Source organism: Takifugu rubripes, chromosome 13 (genome assembly GCF_901000725.2).
Source record: "Takifugu rubripes chromosome 13, fTakRub1.2, whole genome shotgun sequence".
Lineage (NCBI taxonomy): Eukaryota > Metazoa > Chordata > Actinopteri > Tetraodontiformes > Tetraodontidae > Takifugu > Takifugu rubripes.
In genome coordinates, this window is record NC_042297.1 from 4773016 (window position 1) to 4789706 (window position 16691).

General features: G+C 42.6%; 1 protein-coding gene and 1 long non-coding RNA gene across 2 annotated transcripts; one reads left to right on the plus strand and one right to left on the minus strand.

The window, feature by feature from the left end:
* Window positions 1-4613: 4613 nt before the first annotated feature.
* sv2ba (synaptic vesicle glycoprotein 2Ba) lies at window positions 4614-13888 on the plus strand. Its single transcript, XM_003969441.2, has 13 exons — window positions 4614-4732; window positions 7414-8156; window positions 10666-10846; window positions 11075-11226; window positions 11310-11443; window positions 11785-11874; window positions 12198-12311; window positions 12414-12502; window positions 12608-12772; window positions 12846-12979; window positions 13088-13288; window positions 13372-13531; window positions 13703-13888. The coding sequence occupies exons 2-13, from the start codon at window positions 7685-7687 to the stop codon at window positions 13884-13886; spliced, it is 2076 nt and encodes a 691-aa protein (XP_003969490.1). The 5' UTR covers window positions 4614-4732; window positions 7414-7684; the 3' UTR covers window positions 13887-13888.
* LOC115252206 (uncharacterized) lies at window positions 10684-11775 on the minus strand. The gene is made up of 4 exons (XR_003890618.1): window positions 11545-11775; window positions 11300-11450; window positions 11109-11221; window positions 10684-10863 (listed from the first exon to the last, which is right to left on the minus strand). It is a non-coding gene; the product is annotated as an uncharacterized lncRNA (long non-coding RNA).
* Window positions 13889-16691: the final 2803 nt, after the last annotated feature.

Consider the following 16691-nt stretch of genomic DNA (forward strand, 5'->3'; position numbering starts at 1 on the left):
ATTAAACCAAGAGCAATTTGTTTCTTTCTAGACTTCATCCATCAGTGAAACTCTAGTTTAAGGTCTAAACAAATGTAAATGTTTCTTTTAACATGCTATTATGTAAATGTTTCTATTAACACGCTAATGTCACACAGATACTGCTTCCTGCAGAATAACCTGTTGTGCAAAACATCATGAGCACTTTCACGTGGTTTGACAAACCAGTTATATATGGTATGTTTTCCTTTCCCATGTGTGAAATGTTGTTTGAGAGGCTCGGCTGGATGTCAAGCTTTGTCATATCAAACATTTGAGCTGACCCCATTTTGTCTTTGCTCCAGCTAGAACCTGGTGAAGGTTAGATGAATGGAATTCAGCTCCATGCTGAGCCACACCTAGACACATTATTGCAGTCTGGAAGAGGACTGGAGGGACGTGCAAAGAATGTAGAAACTGGACATGAGTGAGACAAGGGAAGCAAGCGTGAGACAAAGAAGTACATAGCTGCCTTTGTGCAGCGATTAAAGAAGGTTTTGTTAGGTTGGAGCACTTGGATGGAGGAGGATAGAAGAGATAGGACTGAGAAAACCCCAAGCCTGTGTAAACACTGGGATGGAGAGAGCAGAACAAAATAGTTGGAAAGAGAGCAAGAGGGTAAGAGAATGAGTGAGAGGCATATCATTGGGCTGAAGTGTCTTTGGAGTGCTGCACACACTCATACACACTTGATAGTCTGGGGAATGTCTCATGCACAGCAGTACCGTTTATGTTAGCTTGGACCATTAACATTTGATTGCTGTTTATTTTTTCCTGCTGCAGTGAGAAACTCAGACTGTTTTTTAAACCTCTTAAATGAACTTCAAGAAGAGGTGCAAAAGTGGTGACCCATCTTTATTCACCGCTGTGTAAATTAGTACGACCTTACAAGGCTGTCAGGACACCCATGTAATCCTTTTGGGCAGCCTGACAGTCACAAAGAGCTGTTCGGTCTCCTGCAGAAATTATCCAAAAGAAACATTTTAAGAACATGGTTTAAATTTAGAATTCTTGGCCCCATTGTTGCCATAGCAGCAAATATTTACATTTTTACGAGTAAGTTAAAATTAGAATTGGAGAACTGTCATTAGACCCCACGTGCAGCAACCCTGCTCAAGGCAACATCCATTTGCTTTTTAACCTTAAAAATACCTGTTGCATGTCAGAGATTTATCTGTCTTTTTTATGAACAGATTGTGTAATAAAGTAAGTTGTTTCTCAACATTTTAAAACTTGATGAAATTTTTGACCAATTAAACGGACTGTCGAGAGAATCAAAATTTCCAAATCAACTAATTACAAGTCATTTCGGTTATGACTGTAATTTAGGGCTTGGCTGGTGTAATAATAACTGTATATCTGTTTTCTTTTGCTATTCATCTAAATCACCTAAACATGCTGTTTGATTTCTGTACCTTTTGGGAACAATCTCAGGGGGCATAAGGCATTGCTTGATGGCTTTACAAGTTTTCATAGGATTACATGATCAAATTGTTTGTTTTATTTATATTTTTAGACTTCAGAAATCTTAGATGTCCCCGCACTTGGAAATTTTGACAGAGTTCATTTTGACTCCATTGTGTAGATAATGAACAAATGCTAAGTCACACTGTTATGTGGTTCACAGGGATCTGATGACACTTAAATTTAGGTATATTATTTTCTCTATGTCTTATCTCTGTTTGTTTTGTATGTACTATTATGCCTACAAGATACACATATTAATCAATATATTTTTAACAATTATACACGTATTACCAGAAAAATACACTTGTCAGATATTAAAAATCATCAAAATCACCTGTTGTTACTTTCAGTACCTCGTGTGTCCTATAGAGGTCAGTGTTTTTAGCACTACATGTCAGTAAGTCCAGTTGATCCTATCAGTCTGGATTTAGGAAACCAAACACACTGTCAGTCCCTCTCTCTCTCTCTCGCTCTCTCTCTCTCTCTCTCTCTCTCTCTCTCTCTCTCTCTCTCTCTGTGTCTCTCTCTGAACTATGGTGTGAGGGGATTATCAGTAAAGGTAATGTTATATATGTTTAAATGTTGGATTTTGAGCATTGGGAAACATTATGATCCTCCGTCCCTTTGCTCTTGCATGTGTGCCTACAGCTCTGGATGAGCACCAGACACCAAATCAGGTGAGTTAAGCTGTGCTGGCATGGCCAACCAAATGAGAGGGATTTGGGGATGTCTAGCCTACGCTGCGACCAGCCCGCCTCGACATTCAACCTCCATTCAGTAAAGCCATGCAGATAGGTCCCCTTAGATCTCTCCCTTTTAATTAGGAGCAACAGCAGACAGCACAACTTCACAAAGAAAATTCAAATGACAACAATACATAAGAAGTAAACAGAGGAGCCTCTGTAGGAGCGGACTTATGATGAAGCTAATCATGATAATCCTTAATCATCCCTAATAACTATTTACATCAAACACACTGGGTGATTTTCAAGTTACACTCCAGGTGGTTTCAAGACTTCCCTCAGAATTGTTACTACCATGAAGCTAGAAATGATTTCTATTATCCTTTTTTCCATCTCTTCATTATGAACTGACTCTTGTAGGAGAGAAAAGATGGCACAAAACTGTGACAGTAGCTGCACGGCAGGTTTTTCTTACTCACGATCTCTCCTCTCCCTTGTTAGCTATTAGTTATCTCACATAAGGAAATCAGGGGACAGGAAACAAGAGGACAGAAAAGGAAGCTGAAAGACTAAAATGGCAGGCAAACCCCTGCTGCCTTCAAGTTGCTGCAACACAATATTTCAGAACTGGTAAAAGTGCTGATTTGCTTCTGAAATCTGGGGAAGTTGAAGTGGAAGGAAACCTGGAAAATTATTGTGCAAATAGCTGCTTATGGATTACCAGGTGTCGTCAGCTAGGAGCATGTTAAACTCGTGCACTGAACAGAGAGAAAATGACAGACATTGAGGCGTTTTAATCCCTTTTTCCCAGAATTCTCTCAATGGACAGTTCAATTGGTTGTTTGTAGGCGCGGCTTGCGTGATGCCGCCTGCGCACCATTACACCACTGGGGCCCTCCTCTCGGGGGGGGGGGGGGGGGGGGCAACATCAACCATAATCCCAGTTCAAAATGTTCAGAGGACAAATTCTGCAGATGGAGGAGTGTGTTGACAGCAGCCAAACATTAACTTCTGCTTCTAGGATAACTCCTACAGTGTCAGCATTCAGTCTTGTGTGTGTGTGTGTGTGTGTGTGTGTGTGTGTGTGTGTGCGTGTGTGTGTGTTTAAATTGAGACTAATTGCTGCCTGTAGATGCTGGATTATTCAGTTGAGAGGTCCAAAAATGGCCTGATGGTGCTGCTAAAGGGCAACCTGTGATTGGTGGACAGAAAGAGTGGGTGGATTGAAGAGAGCTAAGGGCGGAGTCTGGAGGAGGGGTTAAATGGAGACTGGTGAAGACAGAGAATATGGAGGCTAAATTTAGCCAATGGCTCTCCTGGGGTGGAGCTAATCCTCTTTGCAGTCGAATTATCTGGCCTTCGGATTAGAGAGCTTTGCTTCTACGCAAGACATCTACTCTCTATAATGATGTCCAATAGCAGGCTGTACCATCTCCCTGGTGGGGGCGGCTGCCTGGGCAGACCAGCTGTTGAATGAAAAGACCAGTTTTATTGGTTTTAACACAATTTAAAGGCTTTGTGTATATCCATCCATCCACCCATTCATCCACCCATTCATCCACCCATCCATCCATCCATCCATCCATCCATCCATCCATCCATCCATCCATCCATCCACCATGGGAAAACTGCTGTTTTCTATTGGATAGAAGGACCTATCTCATCTTAATGTCTTTGACTTTACTACAATGGAGAAAATGGAGAACCAAAAAAATGCATAAATTAGTATTTTTTCTATCTTGCCAAGATTTCACAGATTAGTCACTAGTTACAATAATAATACAATATATCACCTGTCATGTGATTTTTAGCTCGTCTTTCCTCCAATCAAACCTGAATCTTTAAGATCTAGAGAGTAGATCAAAACAACACAATCCTGTGGAAGACTTCACCAGTTGGATTAGATTTCAGGACACGTATAATCATTTTTAAGAGTTTTCTGTCAGGATGATCATGCGTACGGTGGTTGGCACTTGGAATTGGCACTTTCTGGCTCAGGTCTGGAGACTGTGACTTTTTATCGCTAGTGTGACTGAATGGTGTGTCTCCTATGATGGGGTGAGGACCAGTCAAGAGGGGATTTCTGCCTCTCACCTGGTGACTGCCGGTATGACGCTATCGCTAATGGTTGTTGCTTAAATATTATTGAGACCAGATTAACATCTGGCCTGCTGAAGGGTCCTCGAACAGCACAAGGCTGTTGCTCGCCCAGCTAAAAATGACCCATGATCTCAGCACATGAGTGCCAGCGCATATTCAAAAGCATGCACAGAGTTTGTGTTCACTTTTATCACAGCCTGTTGCTGTTTGAAGGAACGTACCATTCAGGTCTGATAGGAGGGTGGTTAGTTCCGGGGAATTTCCTGTGGGGATGAGCCATGATGAGGGAGGGGTGGCGGGGGGGGGGATCGTGAGGTTGGATCTTAATCCCTTAGCCTTGGTTGCAGCACGGCCTCAGGATAAACTGGCGTGTGGGATTTGGACATATAAAAATGCTACGTGGACGTTTCATAAAAATTGTTTAAAGTCCTTTTTTTTTTTAAATCACAGGAATGCTACCACTGGTAAGGCCTCATTCATTTTACTCATACGTAGGTGCAGTGTAGGTGCAGGAATTACTGATTTGTCAAGTAATGAAGAGAGGAAGTGAGAAATGAAACTCCCTCCACAATTTATTGATCTAGATTTACTTTAATCTGACTGCATCTGTGCCACCAGTAACACCGTCAGTTCTAACAACCACGTCCACATTTGACAACACATTTTGTTAACAATACCTGAAACTGATATGTAAGTGAATTTCCTACTATGCGTATAAATGTCTTCAATGTAGTACAACCTTGACCTGGTTGTTGCTGTTATTTAGCACAATAATATTGCAGCTCCTCTAAGAAAATAGAAGAAAATAGTTACTGACCTCTTAAGGTCACGGAAAAACTGACCTCATTGTTTTCAGCTATTCCATTCATGTATATAGAAAAAGCATGATGATGATTCCTTATTTCAAGAATGAGTGCACAATTTTAACATAATAACTGAGCTGACCCCCAAAATCTGTTGCTTAGTGGATCCCAGGGGTTTGCAAAAGGTCAACAGTTATTGCAGAAATCAAGTAGTATATTTATGCCGATGAGCGCGAACAGACCTCTGAAGCAAACAAATGTGCAGTTTTTTTTATAATAAAAAAAGCTGATTGACATACAGGTATACCCCAATCATGCACACTACAGAGGAGCGAGGAGGGTTCAGGGAGTCAAATGAAGACAGCTATCGGCCTCTAAATGCTGCTTGCATTAATACTGAACATCACAAGTGGTTCTATTGCTCAACAGGCTGTATTAAAGTGATGAAGTGAAGACTTCCACTAATCAATGGTATGAACTGTTAAAGGTCACTTGAAAAAAAGAGATAGCTTTTTGTAAATTGTGTGTCTGCGCTGTGTTCAGGCTCACATTGATTTCCAGGATTCAGTGGAGCTCTTTGACTTTAGAACACCAGGGATGCTGTCAGAGGGGGGCACATGGCAACCGATTCCGTAGGTGGCCTGAGAATGAGTGTTTGAGGCATCGGTGATAAACACAAATGCAAATCAAACGTTAAAAGAGAAGGAAGAGTAATGGAGACTGGAGGGAAAATAATGAATCCAGGCAGATGAACACTTATGTAAGAGCCAGCTGTGTGAGTAAAGCAGCAGGATGTTGAAGGCAACAGCTATTCCTGTAGCCACACTCAGCATCCGTTCTCCAGCCTCATCTCCTGAAATATTCATGTGTTATTCATGTTCCTCAAGGAAAGACTAAAAGGGGAAATATAGCAGTCTATTGTTCCTTGTTATTAAAAACACACATTTTTAAAACTGATTGAAGGATTTCGAAATCGGACATATGGTACGTTATTCCAAACCTCAGTCCAGGTTCCAGAATCCACCACTGATTTTAGTTACCTCTGTGACATTCGTGATAAAATGACAATGTGAGGCAACATGGATCAAATGGGTGGGGGAACTGCAGTCTTAATCTGGATTAAATTACAGTGTTTTTCATCCTGGCTCTAAACCAAAGCAGCTCTCTGAACCAGCAGTTCAGGGAGCTGAAAGGCCGAAACAATCAAACAAAACTCTAACTGAATACTGTCCGAGAAAAAGGCACACAGTTAAATCAATAGCTGAATGAGAGACAAACAAATCTTGGACACTGTAAACTGGACGGCAGTTAGAAAGACTTTAACTACCGTAGAGATCCAGTCGGTAAAAAGAGCTGTTTTTGGTTGGGTTTTGTTCAATGTTTATGAGCAGCTTTTCATTTGGCCTAAAAACTTCTTGCATCTCAAATTATCCTCCACACTTACTGCCGATGCCAAAAATCCATCCTTTTCCTCTAGGTTGTTATAATGTATTAACTGTGAGACAACCCCCGTAAAGGCTCATATTCTTTGAGTAATCAGAGTTTGGCAGTGTGTAGTTTCTGTAAAAGCTCTTGAAGAATTGACATTAATAAAATATAGTAAAATGCATTTGTTTAGTGTAAAATGCACATGGAAGACTTGAAACCCATAGCTGCTACGGCTAACATCAATTGTTAATATGCTGCAATATTTGGTAAAGTGTGGTTATTAGTTTGTGGTTGTTAAACAAGTTTTGCCATTAGGACTATCTCCTCACTCCCGCAGTTTATTGCTGCCATTTTATTTTATAACAATTCAAATTAAACACCAGTGTGGCTGGTTTTAATGGTATGTTTTGAACTCAGGGAAGGAAGTGAGGTGTCCTGTATTTTCTACTCCTATAAAACAATATTTTATGATACGGTACAGTTGGTTGTTCCTTAATTTCTCGGCTTCTTTATTTTTACAAGACCACATCTTTGTTTTCACTGGTCTTTAGTGATAGCATTAATTATCATGGCAGTAAATGTGAAGTACTGGTTCTTGTTGTCTGGAAGTCTCCCTGGTGCAGCAGTGCTGCATCAAAATGGCGTTGGGCCATTAGAGTGGTGGGACTATGGGATTATCTGGCAGACAGGGGGATTTCTTTCTGCCTAAACATATTTATCTAGAATAGTCTGCATTCACTCATGATTCACCATGTTTCACAACTAATTTGAAATACAACATTCAAATAATATTAACTGAATTGTAATTAAATTTCATAGCATTCCCTGGCTGTTCTGGCTGCGTTTTGTTCATCTGTGGCCTAATCCATATCAAAATCTGTTCATATACTAATGATCTGTTTGTGTTATTTCAGGTTCAGCATGCAGAGCTGTGTAAATCAAAGAGGGTAAAAGTATTTTGCTGAAGCCACAGAGGCCTTATATTTAAAGAGCAACTCCACAGAGGACTGAAACACGCCGGACCTGCAGCCCACCTGGGACTCCGGGAATCCAGAAGTCAGTAGCAACGCAAAGCAACAGTTACTTTTGAGGATTATGCCATTATAGCTGAGGACTTGAGCTTCCTCAGAATAAGACGGCTACACAGAAAAGTCTGTCCTGATCTCTACACACTCAGCAGGAGCCATGGATGATCCCTATCAAAACAATGTAAACCAGCAAATGGGTGGGGAATACACCTACACCCAAGATGGAGGAGGACAAGATGGATACCCTTACCAGACAGACTACCCTCCACAGGACGAGGACGCTGCTAGTGATGCCACTGAGGGTGCAGATGAAGACAATCAGATGTATGAGGGGGAGTACCAGGGGATTCCCCACCCAGATGAGATCAAGGAGGCACGGAGGGCAGCACGCGTGGAGGCTAGGAGGAAAGCCCGGATGGCTGCCCAGCAAGAGGAGGAGGAAGAAAACTTGCCAGAGCAATATGAGATCATCATGGAGGACTGTGGCCATGGACGCTTCCAGTGGATGCTGTTCTTTGTGCTGGGCCTGGCACTAATGGCTGATGGTGTGGATGGCTTTGTGGTGGGCTTCGTCATGCCCAGCGCTGAAAAGGACATGTGCATATCCAACTCTGACAAAGGGTTGTTGGGTAAGGGACAAGTGCTTTTTGAGTATCGACATATCTACTGATTTATGGAGAAAGTTCTTCTACATTTCAGATGTTGTAGGTTGCCTTAGTATATTGTTAGATATTTAACCACAGCAGTAAACACAAGAAAAACAGAAAGGGACATTTGTATGCAGCGTGAGCCACCTTCCCAGGAAATTGTAAAAATCACTGATCCTCGCTCTCCATGCAGACAAAACTGCAAATGAATGCCCCCCTCCTCATTTCCCAGGCCTCACGTGAAGCCAGGTGATGAGGCAGATTGCTCATCGCTCATTTCATCTCAAAAGCAGGCTCCTGGGACGAGGTCTTGCAAGAGATTGATGAGGAATCCAGTGGTGATTGTATTCAGTGTGTGTTCAGGGGCTAATGTGGAGCATGTTGCAGCAGTCAGAAAGCCTGGCGGCCTGCAGTGCCCAGTGCAGAGCTGTCAGACACACTTCAGGCCTCTGACAGACTCTGGTGGTGGGATGGAGGCCTGGCGAAAATGAAATCGCAGCATCTGCGCAGAGCAGGAGGGGAATGTTGAGGACTGGGCGGGAATATCAAGTAGATCTGCAGAATGATCCTCTCTGATTTACACTCACGCTCTGTTCGCCAGACTCATGGGAGCAGAAGTGTATTTAATCAGTCCCTCTTTGTCTCAAATATCAGGCAGAGTCTCAAACCATTTGTTTGAAATAAGCAGATGGTTGCTGAATTATCTTTACAGAGGGAAATCTCAGAAAGAAAAGTCCAGGCCAGTCTGGCATGGATCATGTTATGGAAGCCATCAGGGTGTGTGTACTTATGTGGCAGCTGAGTTTTGTCGAGCTAAACTGTACCTCGCAGTATTGTTGTATTGCCAGTTCTACATAAACGAGTGTTGCCATGTGTTATTATCTCCTTTGCTGTTCAAGGTGAAATTCATAATGATGATACTGCTACAGCAGTAGTATTCACATCATGACCAAACATCTCTCTGTGTTGATTAGCAATTAGCCCGTTAGCCTGTGACTTTAGTAACGACGCCGCCCCTCATCAGTAACATAAAACTTGCATAACAGAGGAGAAACATTCTCACAGCCATTGTCTAATGTTGGAATGATTATTTTTCCTTTTTTTTAAACTCAGATGTTCTAGGATAACACATTTGCTTCCATATAGAGCCTCAACAAGGTTGCTGTGACAGATCTTTTCTGTTAGATCTCTTCTTCTTCTACATAAACTGCGATAAGAAATCTATGAGAGGATGTCTGACCTGTAATTTACAGTCACAATCTCTCTCTGTCTCTCTCTCTCTCTCTCTCTCTCTCACACACACACACACACACACATTTTATCTATATGTAAAAAAAACTTTCTCTAACACAAAATAACTCAAGAAACTTACTTAAATTGTTTTATTTCACTTTTGTCTAACAGAACAATGGAACTTGGTTGCATATTGATGGTGGTGGAATCCACAGGTTTTTTCTTCTCCTCTACTGGAGCCAACCGTATGATTGCTTTTACATTTCCTACTGCAAAGAAACTGCATTCACTGAGCCCAAGAACAGTTTAACCAGTAGGCAGGAGCTTTGCTGGGGTTGATCCTGAGCTTCCTCTTGAAGGACACGTGTTCTAATCACAAGGCCACCCTGTCAGTTCACCTTTATTTCTGTCCAAGACATATAGACACACCTAAGTATAACTTGGCAGCGATACTGACTGACATATTTGCCGTGAGTCTTTGCCTGCTCGTGCCCTGATCTGTCTCTTGTTGAATGAATTAGGGATGTGCAGCCTGGCGTGTGGAGTGGCAGAGCATTTGGAGAACACGTAATCTACGTGGAGGGCTCACACTATGGTTCCACATACTGTTAAGCTTCTTAGTCCAACTGTAATTAGGGATGTGTGTAGTAAAACAGTAGGCAGTTGGGAGGGTGTGTCCACAGCTTTAAAAGATGGAGCGAAGGGGATGTTTGCTACAGGTATGAGTCGAGACGGTGACAGCAGGGGAGCTCATTACCTGCCCAGGGTCACAGTGCAAAATCACATAATCATTATTATCTCCTTAATGCAGCAAAACTGGTCCCCGGTAAAGGTCTGATGCCTTCCAACCAAAACAAAGGCCAGTAGAAATGGAACCCCTACCCCCCAACCTGGACCTGCTGCAACAGCAGACTCCTGGTCGGGAGCCTGCAGGTAAAAGTGTCAAAGCGGATACGTGTGAAGAAAGCTGAAACTTATGGTGGAAGTCTGGGATGCATTGAAGTCACTGTGACCTTTATTTCTCAGTCCTTCATGGAAATATCACTGAAATGTTGAACGGCATATGCGTTTGCTACATCACACTGTACACAGGAAAAAATGGGACCATTTCTGTCTTTTCTGTGTGTTCAGTCAAGGCTCAAACAAGGGGGAAGGGAGCCCCCTGGTGGGCGTCAGGGCTCTCGCCTGCAACTGGAATGAAGTCTGCACGACGTCAAATTCTGTCTACTAAGCTTTTTGTTTTTCTGTGTTTCTGCAGGTCTGCTGGTGTATGTAGCCATGATGGTGGGGGCGTTGGTATGGGGGGGTCTGTGTGATAAGATGGGCAGGAGGAAGTGTCTGATCTACGTTCTCTCCATCGACCTCATCTTCTCTTTCCTGTCCTGCTTTGCTCAGGGCTACGGCTTCTTCCTCTTCTTCAGATTCTGCTCCGGCTTTGGGTGAGACTCCTATCATGCTGATATATTACATCATTAGCGAGAAGGTGAAGAAAATGTTTCGGAGGAAAAGCTCGCCCCATTTATTAAGTATCGCGATATCTGTATAATTTATCTCACCTATGATATAGGCGGGGGGAAACATATGCCAGGATTAGCTACTTAACACAATCTGAAGCTGTTTGTTTGTTTGTTTTTAATGAAGTTTTTAACTAATTTCTCCCCCTCCAGAATCGGCGGTGCCATCCCAATAGTGTACACTTACTTTGCTGAGTTCCTGCAGATGGACAAACGAGGAGAACATCTGAGCTGGCTCTGCATGTTTTGGATGCTGGGAGGCCTGTACGCTTCCTTTACAGCCTGGGGCATCATCCCTCACTATGGTAACACACAACACCTCATCTTCAACATTTGCTTTAATGCAGATCTCAGAGTATTGACACACTCTTTCCTGACCGGCCTTCAGGTTGGGGCTTCGCCATTGGCACAGAGTTTCAGATGCACAGCTGGAGATTATTTATCCTCGTGTGTCTCCTCCCAGCTCTGGCTGCACTTGTTGGAGTGATCTTCATGCCGGAGAGCCCTCGTTTCCTCCTGGAGGTCAGATCTAGTGATGTAGGGTCAAAAAACAGAGAATGAAAAGCACATGTGCTTCCATGCTTTGCTTTGGCAAACAAATCACTGCAAAGTTGCCCCTTTACCTTGAATTCAATATATTGGTGTAAAGTTTAAACATTAAGCTGTGACAAATGCTGACTCAGTATCCCGCTGTGGGGAAGAGGCACCAAAAATCTGCTGAGGCCAGTTTCGGGTCCAAGACACACTTAGATGTTTAACCACACATTTTCAGTCTTTCCCCTTTACCATCACACATTTGATCATGTGACAGGAAGTGTTGTTGCTCAACAGGCTCCTGAAATCTGTGTGTGCATTTTTTCCAGAATGCCCGTCATGATGAAGCATGGATGATCCTGCGAAAAGTGCATGACACCAACTGGAAGGCCAAGGGAGAACCAGAAAGGGTCTTTACTGTAAGACTTGCTGAACATGGAAACTGCAATTTCATAGTTCATGTGTTACTGAACTATACACACTGTATAAGTTCATGTCTTTATTTAATGTAAAGATAACCCTTCAATGTTGGTGGGTTTTCCCTGTAAATGAATAAAGGGTTAGTTGCTTATGTGTTCTGTTGTGTAATGCTGAATGATGCTGCTCTCCTCATCATCGTGTCACTGAATTTAAGCTGACTCCAAGATAATGTAAAGAGAAATCTCGTCAGTAAATCAACTTTGAACTAGAATTCTGTTCAAATAATGAGATGAAATTTGTCATTTCTCTCTTTTTTGTAAAGGTGACCAATATTAACACTCCCAAAACTCAGGAGGATGAGTTCATAGAGATTCAGAGTGACACTGGAACTGCCTTCCAGCGCTGGACCGTCAGACACCTGACCATGCTGCAGCAGGTCTGCAGACCACCCTGAGCTGACACTCTGGAACACAGATAAACACAGATGTCAACGTTGTCTTCATTCTTGTCATGATCTGTTTGTCTGTCCTCCCTGCAGGTGATGGCCAACATCATGTCCCTGTCAGCTCCAGAACTCCGACTTCAGGGCCTCTTCCTGGTTATTGTCTGGTTCTGTTTGGCCTTCAGGTTTTGTGCTGGACTCTTGTTTGCTTTTATAAAATGAGACATTAAAAACAATGGGATTTGATGGAGAACGTAAAGAAATACGCTGTGTGTGTTTTTGTGCAACAGTTACCACGGGCTGGGCGTCTGGTTCCCTGACATGATCAAGTACATGCAGTTTGAGGAGTACGAGGCGAAGGTGCGAGTGTTCCACCGAGAGCGGGTGGAACGATTCCACTTCAACTTCTCTCTGGTCAATCAGATCCACCGCGAGGGGGAGTACATCCACGACAAGTGGGTTTGTTGCCCATCATCGTATTCCAGTTATCCACAATGCTTCTCACTTTGTTCTTTTCCTCTCATCCAGATTTGCAAATATTGAGATGAAGTCAGTAAAGTTTGAGAATTCCCTTTTTGAAAACTGCTACTTTGAAGACATCAGATCAACCAACACCTTTTTTGAAAACTGCACCATCAAAAACAGCATTTTTTATAACACAGGTGCCGTTTCTGATCATTTCTTTCATATCATTGCATTAGCATAGCATGAAAGAAAGAATAAAAGAAAGAAAGAAAGAACAACACTTGACAGGCTTCTGCTTTCTGCAGACCTCTGGCAGGAAAAGTTTAAGAACTGTCAAATGGAGAACACCACCTTCCTCCACCCAAAGAAAGGCTGCCATCTGAACTTCAATGAGGAGAACGACATCGTCATCTACATGGTCAGCTTCCTGGGCAGTCTAGCCGTGTTGCCTGGCAACATCATCTCAGCGTTGTTCATGGATAAGATTGGGAGAATCAGAATCATAGGTGTGATGAGCAGCTGAGATCATCTTTTGCATGATTTCACCTGATTTGTTCCAGCACAACGTCATCTGTTCGTTTCCTTCTAGGTGGTTCTATGCTCGTGTCATCTGCCTGCACCTTCCTGCTGCTGCTAAGCTTTAGCCAAGGAGCTGTGATATGCTGGCAGTGTCTCTTCTACGGTGCCAGCGTGGCGGCCTGGAATGGACTAGAGGTCATCTCTGTGGAACTCTACCCTTCCTCAAAAAGGTACAGTGCACAGGCTGCTCCACGCTGGCCGCAGACATCGCACCATTCATTGACTTTTACTGAAACTTGAAATGTCTCATTTAATAAATGAGGCATGTATTTATTGGAATGTTTGTGGTGTCTTTTTATGAAATAGTGTGTATCTAATATCTGTGTCTTTGGGTACTGCAGAGGAACAGCATTCGGTATCCTGAACGGGATCTGTAAATTTGCGGCCATCATCGCCAGCTTCATCTTCGCGGCCTTCATCGGCATCACTAAGATCATCCCCATCTTCTTGGCCTTCTCGGCCCTCGTCTGCGGAGGTCTGCTGGCACTTAAGCTGCCCGAAACCCGGGAGAAAATCCTTTCCTGAATAAAAAAAAAAACTGAAATGAAAGATGAAATTTCAGTCCTGTGCTAAGCTAAGTGTGTGCATGGGTCTACCTTGGCTTTATTGCTAACAAAGAGAAATAAAACATGTGGTTGCCTCTGTGAACCCATGGTTGCTCCTCTGTAAGCTCCCTGAGCTGCCCAGCATCTCTGTCCCAATGATTACTGTTTTTAACCATGTCCATCCTCTATCCAAACACACATTAGGACTTTGTTTTGTATGACATTTGTGTCACCTGAACTGAAAATGTGTCTGAAAGTTGATGTAGTTGATGTTTGTTGTTGAGCTTATCTACAATTGCAGAAGGAAGCAGAAACAGAGAAACTTTGACCTGATGTGACTGGATTCATAGCCGCAGCTCAGCTGCCGCTGGTTCTCTTGTCCTGTTTCTCTTTTATCTGTCCTGTGTGTAGTCGTCTGTCATTCTCGTGCTTTGCTGTTGTCTCTACACATTAACCTGGATCGACCACTTATTAAACGTAGGCGTTTGTTTTTACTGAACCCGAGTCCGAGCCGAGGGCTGAATTTCCTTTTCTATCTTCCCGAAACTGTGTGTTGTGTTCTGTAGGTGATGATGTAGAGTCAGTCTGAACCGTCACAACCTGCCATGACAGAGTGTGAGGAAGAGTCCTGTTGGCTGCTTCACTTGTCTGGTCAACAGAAAGATGGACGTTTAGATGTTTGGATATGATGCTCTTATCTCTGTGTTCTGAGGAACCTGTGAACCTGCTGCGTGTTTCTTTGGTGTGCATGTGTGTGTGTGTGTGTGTGTGCTAGTGTGTGTGTGAGCACAATCTGGCTATTTTATTTGTTGTATATATTATAGACCTGTGTATATTTGTTATAAATATAGTAGTTCCATCATGGCTTGAAGACAATGAGGGCTAATGATCCACTTTCCTTTGAAAAGTAGATGACATGAAGATATTAAACACATTCTAAACTTTGGGAAATACCAGACTCTGTTTCTTGTCAGACAGCATACACCAAACTTTTGTGGAACGCATGTGGATAATAGAGATGTTTGTATCCAACTGCAAGGATGCATTTTTGTCGTTGGGATACACACAGTCACATTCATCAGACACAGGAAGCAGGAGGTGCGCTGAGGTCCTGAGGACCCCGGGAGGAGACGCGTTCCAAGTGACTGCTTCCATGATCTCACATTTTATTCTGAGCAGATTCACATATGAGTAAAAGGATATTCTCCCACACAATTGCAATTGCTGGCTTCCATCACTGATATCTGTTTTATTGTTTCCTCAGTCAGGGATAGCAGCCGGTGTAGTGCTGGTTTATGGTTGGGACCCCAGGTTGAGGGTTGAGACCTTCTCTGCTACCCCGAACTGGCTGCCACCCCAAACTCAGTGATAGTCAATAGACATTTATTAGATGTCTCCATTACAATGTCTTGGCAGCGCTGCTTCATGTTGGTGTGAGAGCTTTTATCACAATCAGAACCCAGCCGTCCCATGTTGCCAGGGTCAAAGACTGGCCCCTGGGGTCCTCACACCCTTGATTCAGTGAAAGAACATGAATGAGCCCCACAGCTGCTGAAGATACTAATATATATTACTATATATATTTAACTGCAGTAAATATATTTTTAATGGATTTAACATATGCTTGTTCACCATGACAATGGCTGGCAGGGAAGGATTCAAGGATTCAGGTGCAGATATACTTAAAAAGCCATTTTCACCACGCTGAACAGTCATTCACCAGGGGAGGATGTTTTTCTGCAACTTTCCAAAAATTAGCTGTAATTCGTTCATTGTTGCTGGTTGCTCTTTGTGGGTTAGGGTTAATGTTAGGGAATGTTAGGGGCTGGTTTATTTCCTGCCATCATAATGGCATTAAGAGCTGTATGATTCAGGCAGGACACTACTGCAAGGGTCAGATTTAGGATTATGGTTATGAAAGGATGGATACTTAGAATGAATGTTTTAATGCTATTCTGTAATGTCCTCATATCAAAAAAACGTGAATCCAGCAAGGATTGTGCAGAGGCCTGCTTGAGGAGAAACCTGAGGGCCATGGCAATATAACACTGTGCTCATGTGATCTATGTCAGGACTGATGAGACAATAATCGCGTTGACCATCTGGATCAACCTGGGAACTTTATAGTATAACAAAAAAAAAAATGAATATCCTGATTTTTTTTTTAATTTGAACATTCCTTAAATGTGTCTATAATATTAATTATTTCTACATCATAAAAATATATTTTTTTAATAGAATTTTCTGTACTTGTCTCTATTTGATCATAAAATAATAAAATTTAAGAGTGTGCTTCTGCAGTATTTAGCACAGTTGGCTAACATGTTTGGGTGTAGCAGGCTAAATGAACCCCTGCCCAGATAAACCCAGGTTTAGTTTGGCCCAGGCCAGAATATACCCCTCGAAGACCAGCATATACCCCTCTGGCCCAGTCTATACCCTGACCAGGCCAGACTATACCACTCCATGCCTACCTATACCCCTCCAGGGTCAGCCTATACCCTTCCAGGATAGAATATACCCCTCTTTGCTAGTGTATACCCCTCCTGGCTCCCGCATAGCCACCATGCACCATTCTACTATTTCGACATGTCACCAGCTGCATTATTTCAGTGCTTGACTTGTCAGCCAGGACCGCTCAAGCGTGCATTTAGCGACCAATTCTTCATACTTTTATACTTTAGTTTATTATCAGTATCACAATAACAGCATTATAAATAACAATGAAATTTGGTTTGGAGCATCTCAATCTACTCTAAAAAATGTGCCCATTGATAAACACAAG

Bases quoted from the DNA above. Each gene is read 5' to 3' on its own strand.
- sv2ba (XM_003969441.2), top strand. From the start codon at position 7,685: ATGGATGATCCCTATCAAAACAATGTAAACCAGCAAATGGGTGGGGAA. The intron at 11,875-12,197 runs GTAAGACTTGCT...TTTTTTGTAAAG, and splicing joins AACCAGAAAGGGTCTTTACT to GTGACCAATATTAACACTCC. The intron at 12,773-12,845 runs GTGGGTTTGTTG...CCTCTCATCCAG, and splicing joins GGGGAGTACATCCACGACAA to ATTTGCAAATATTGAGATGA.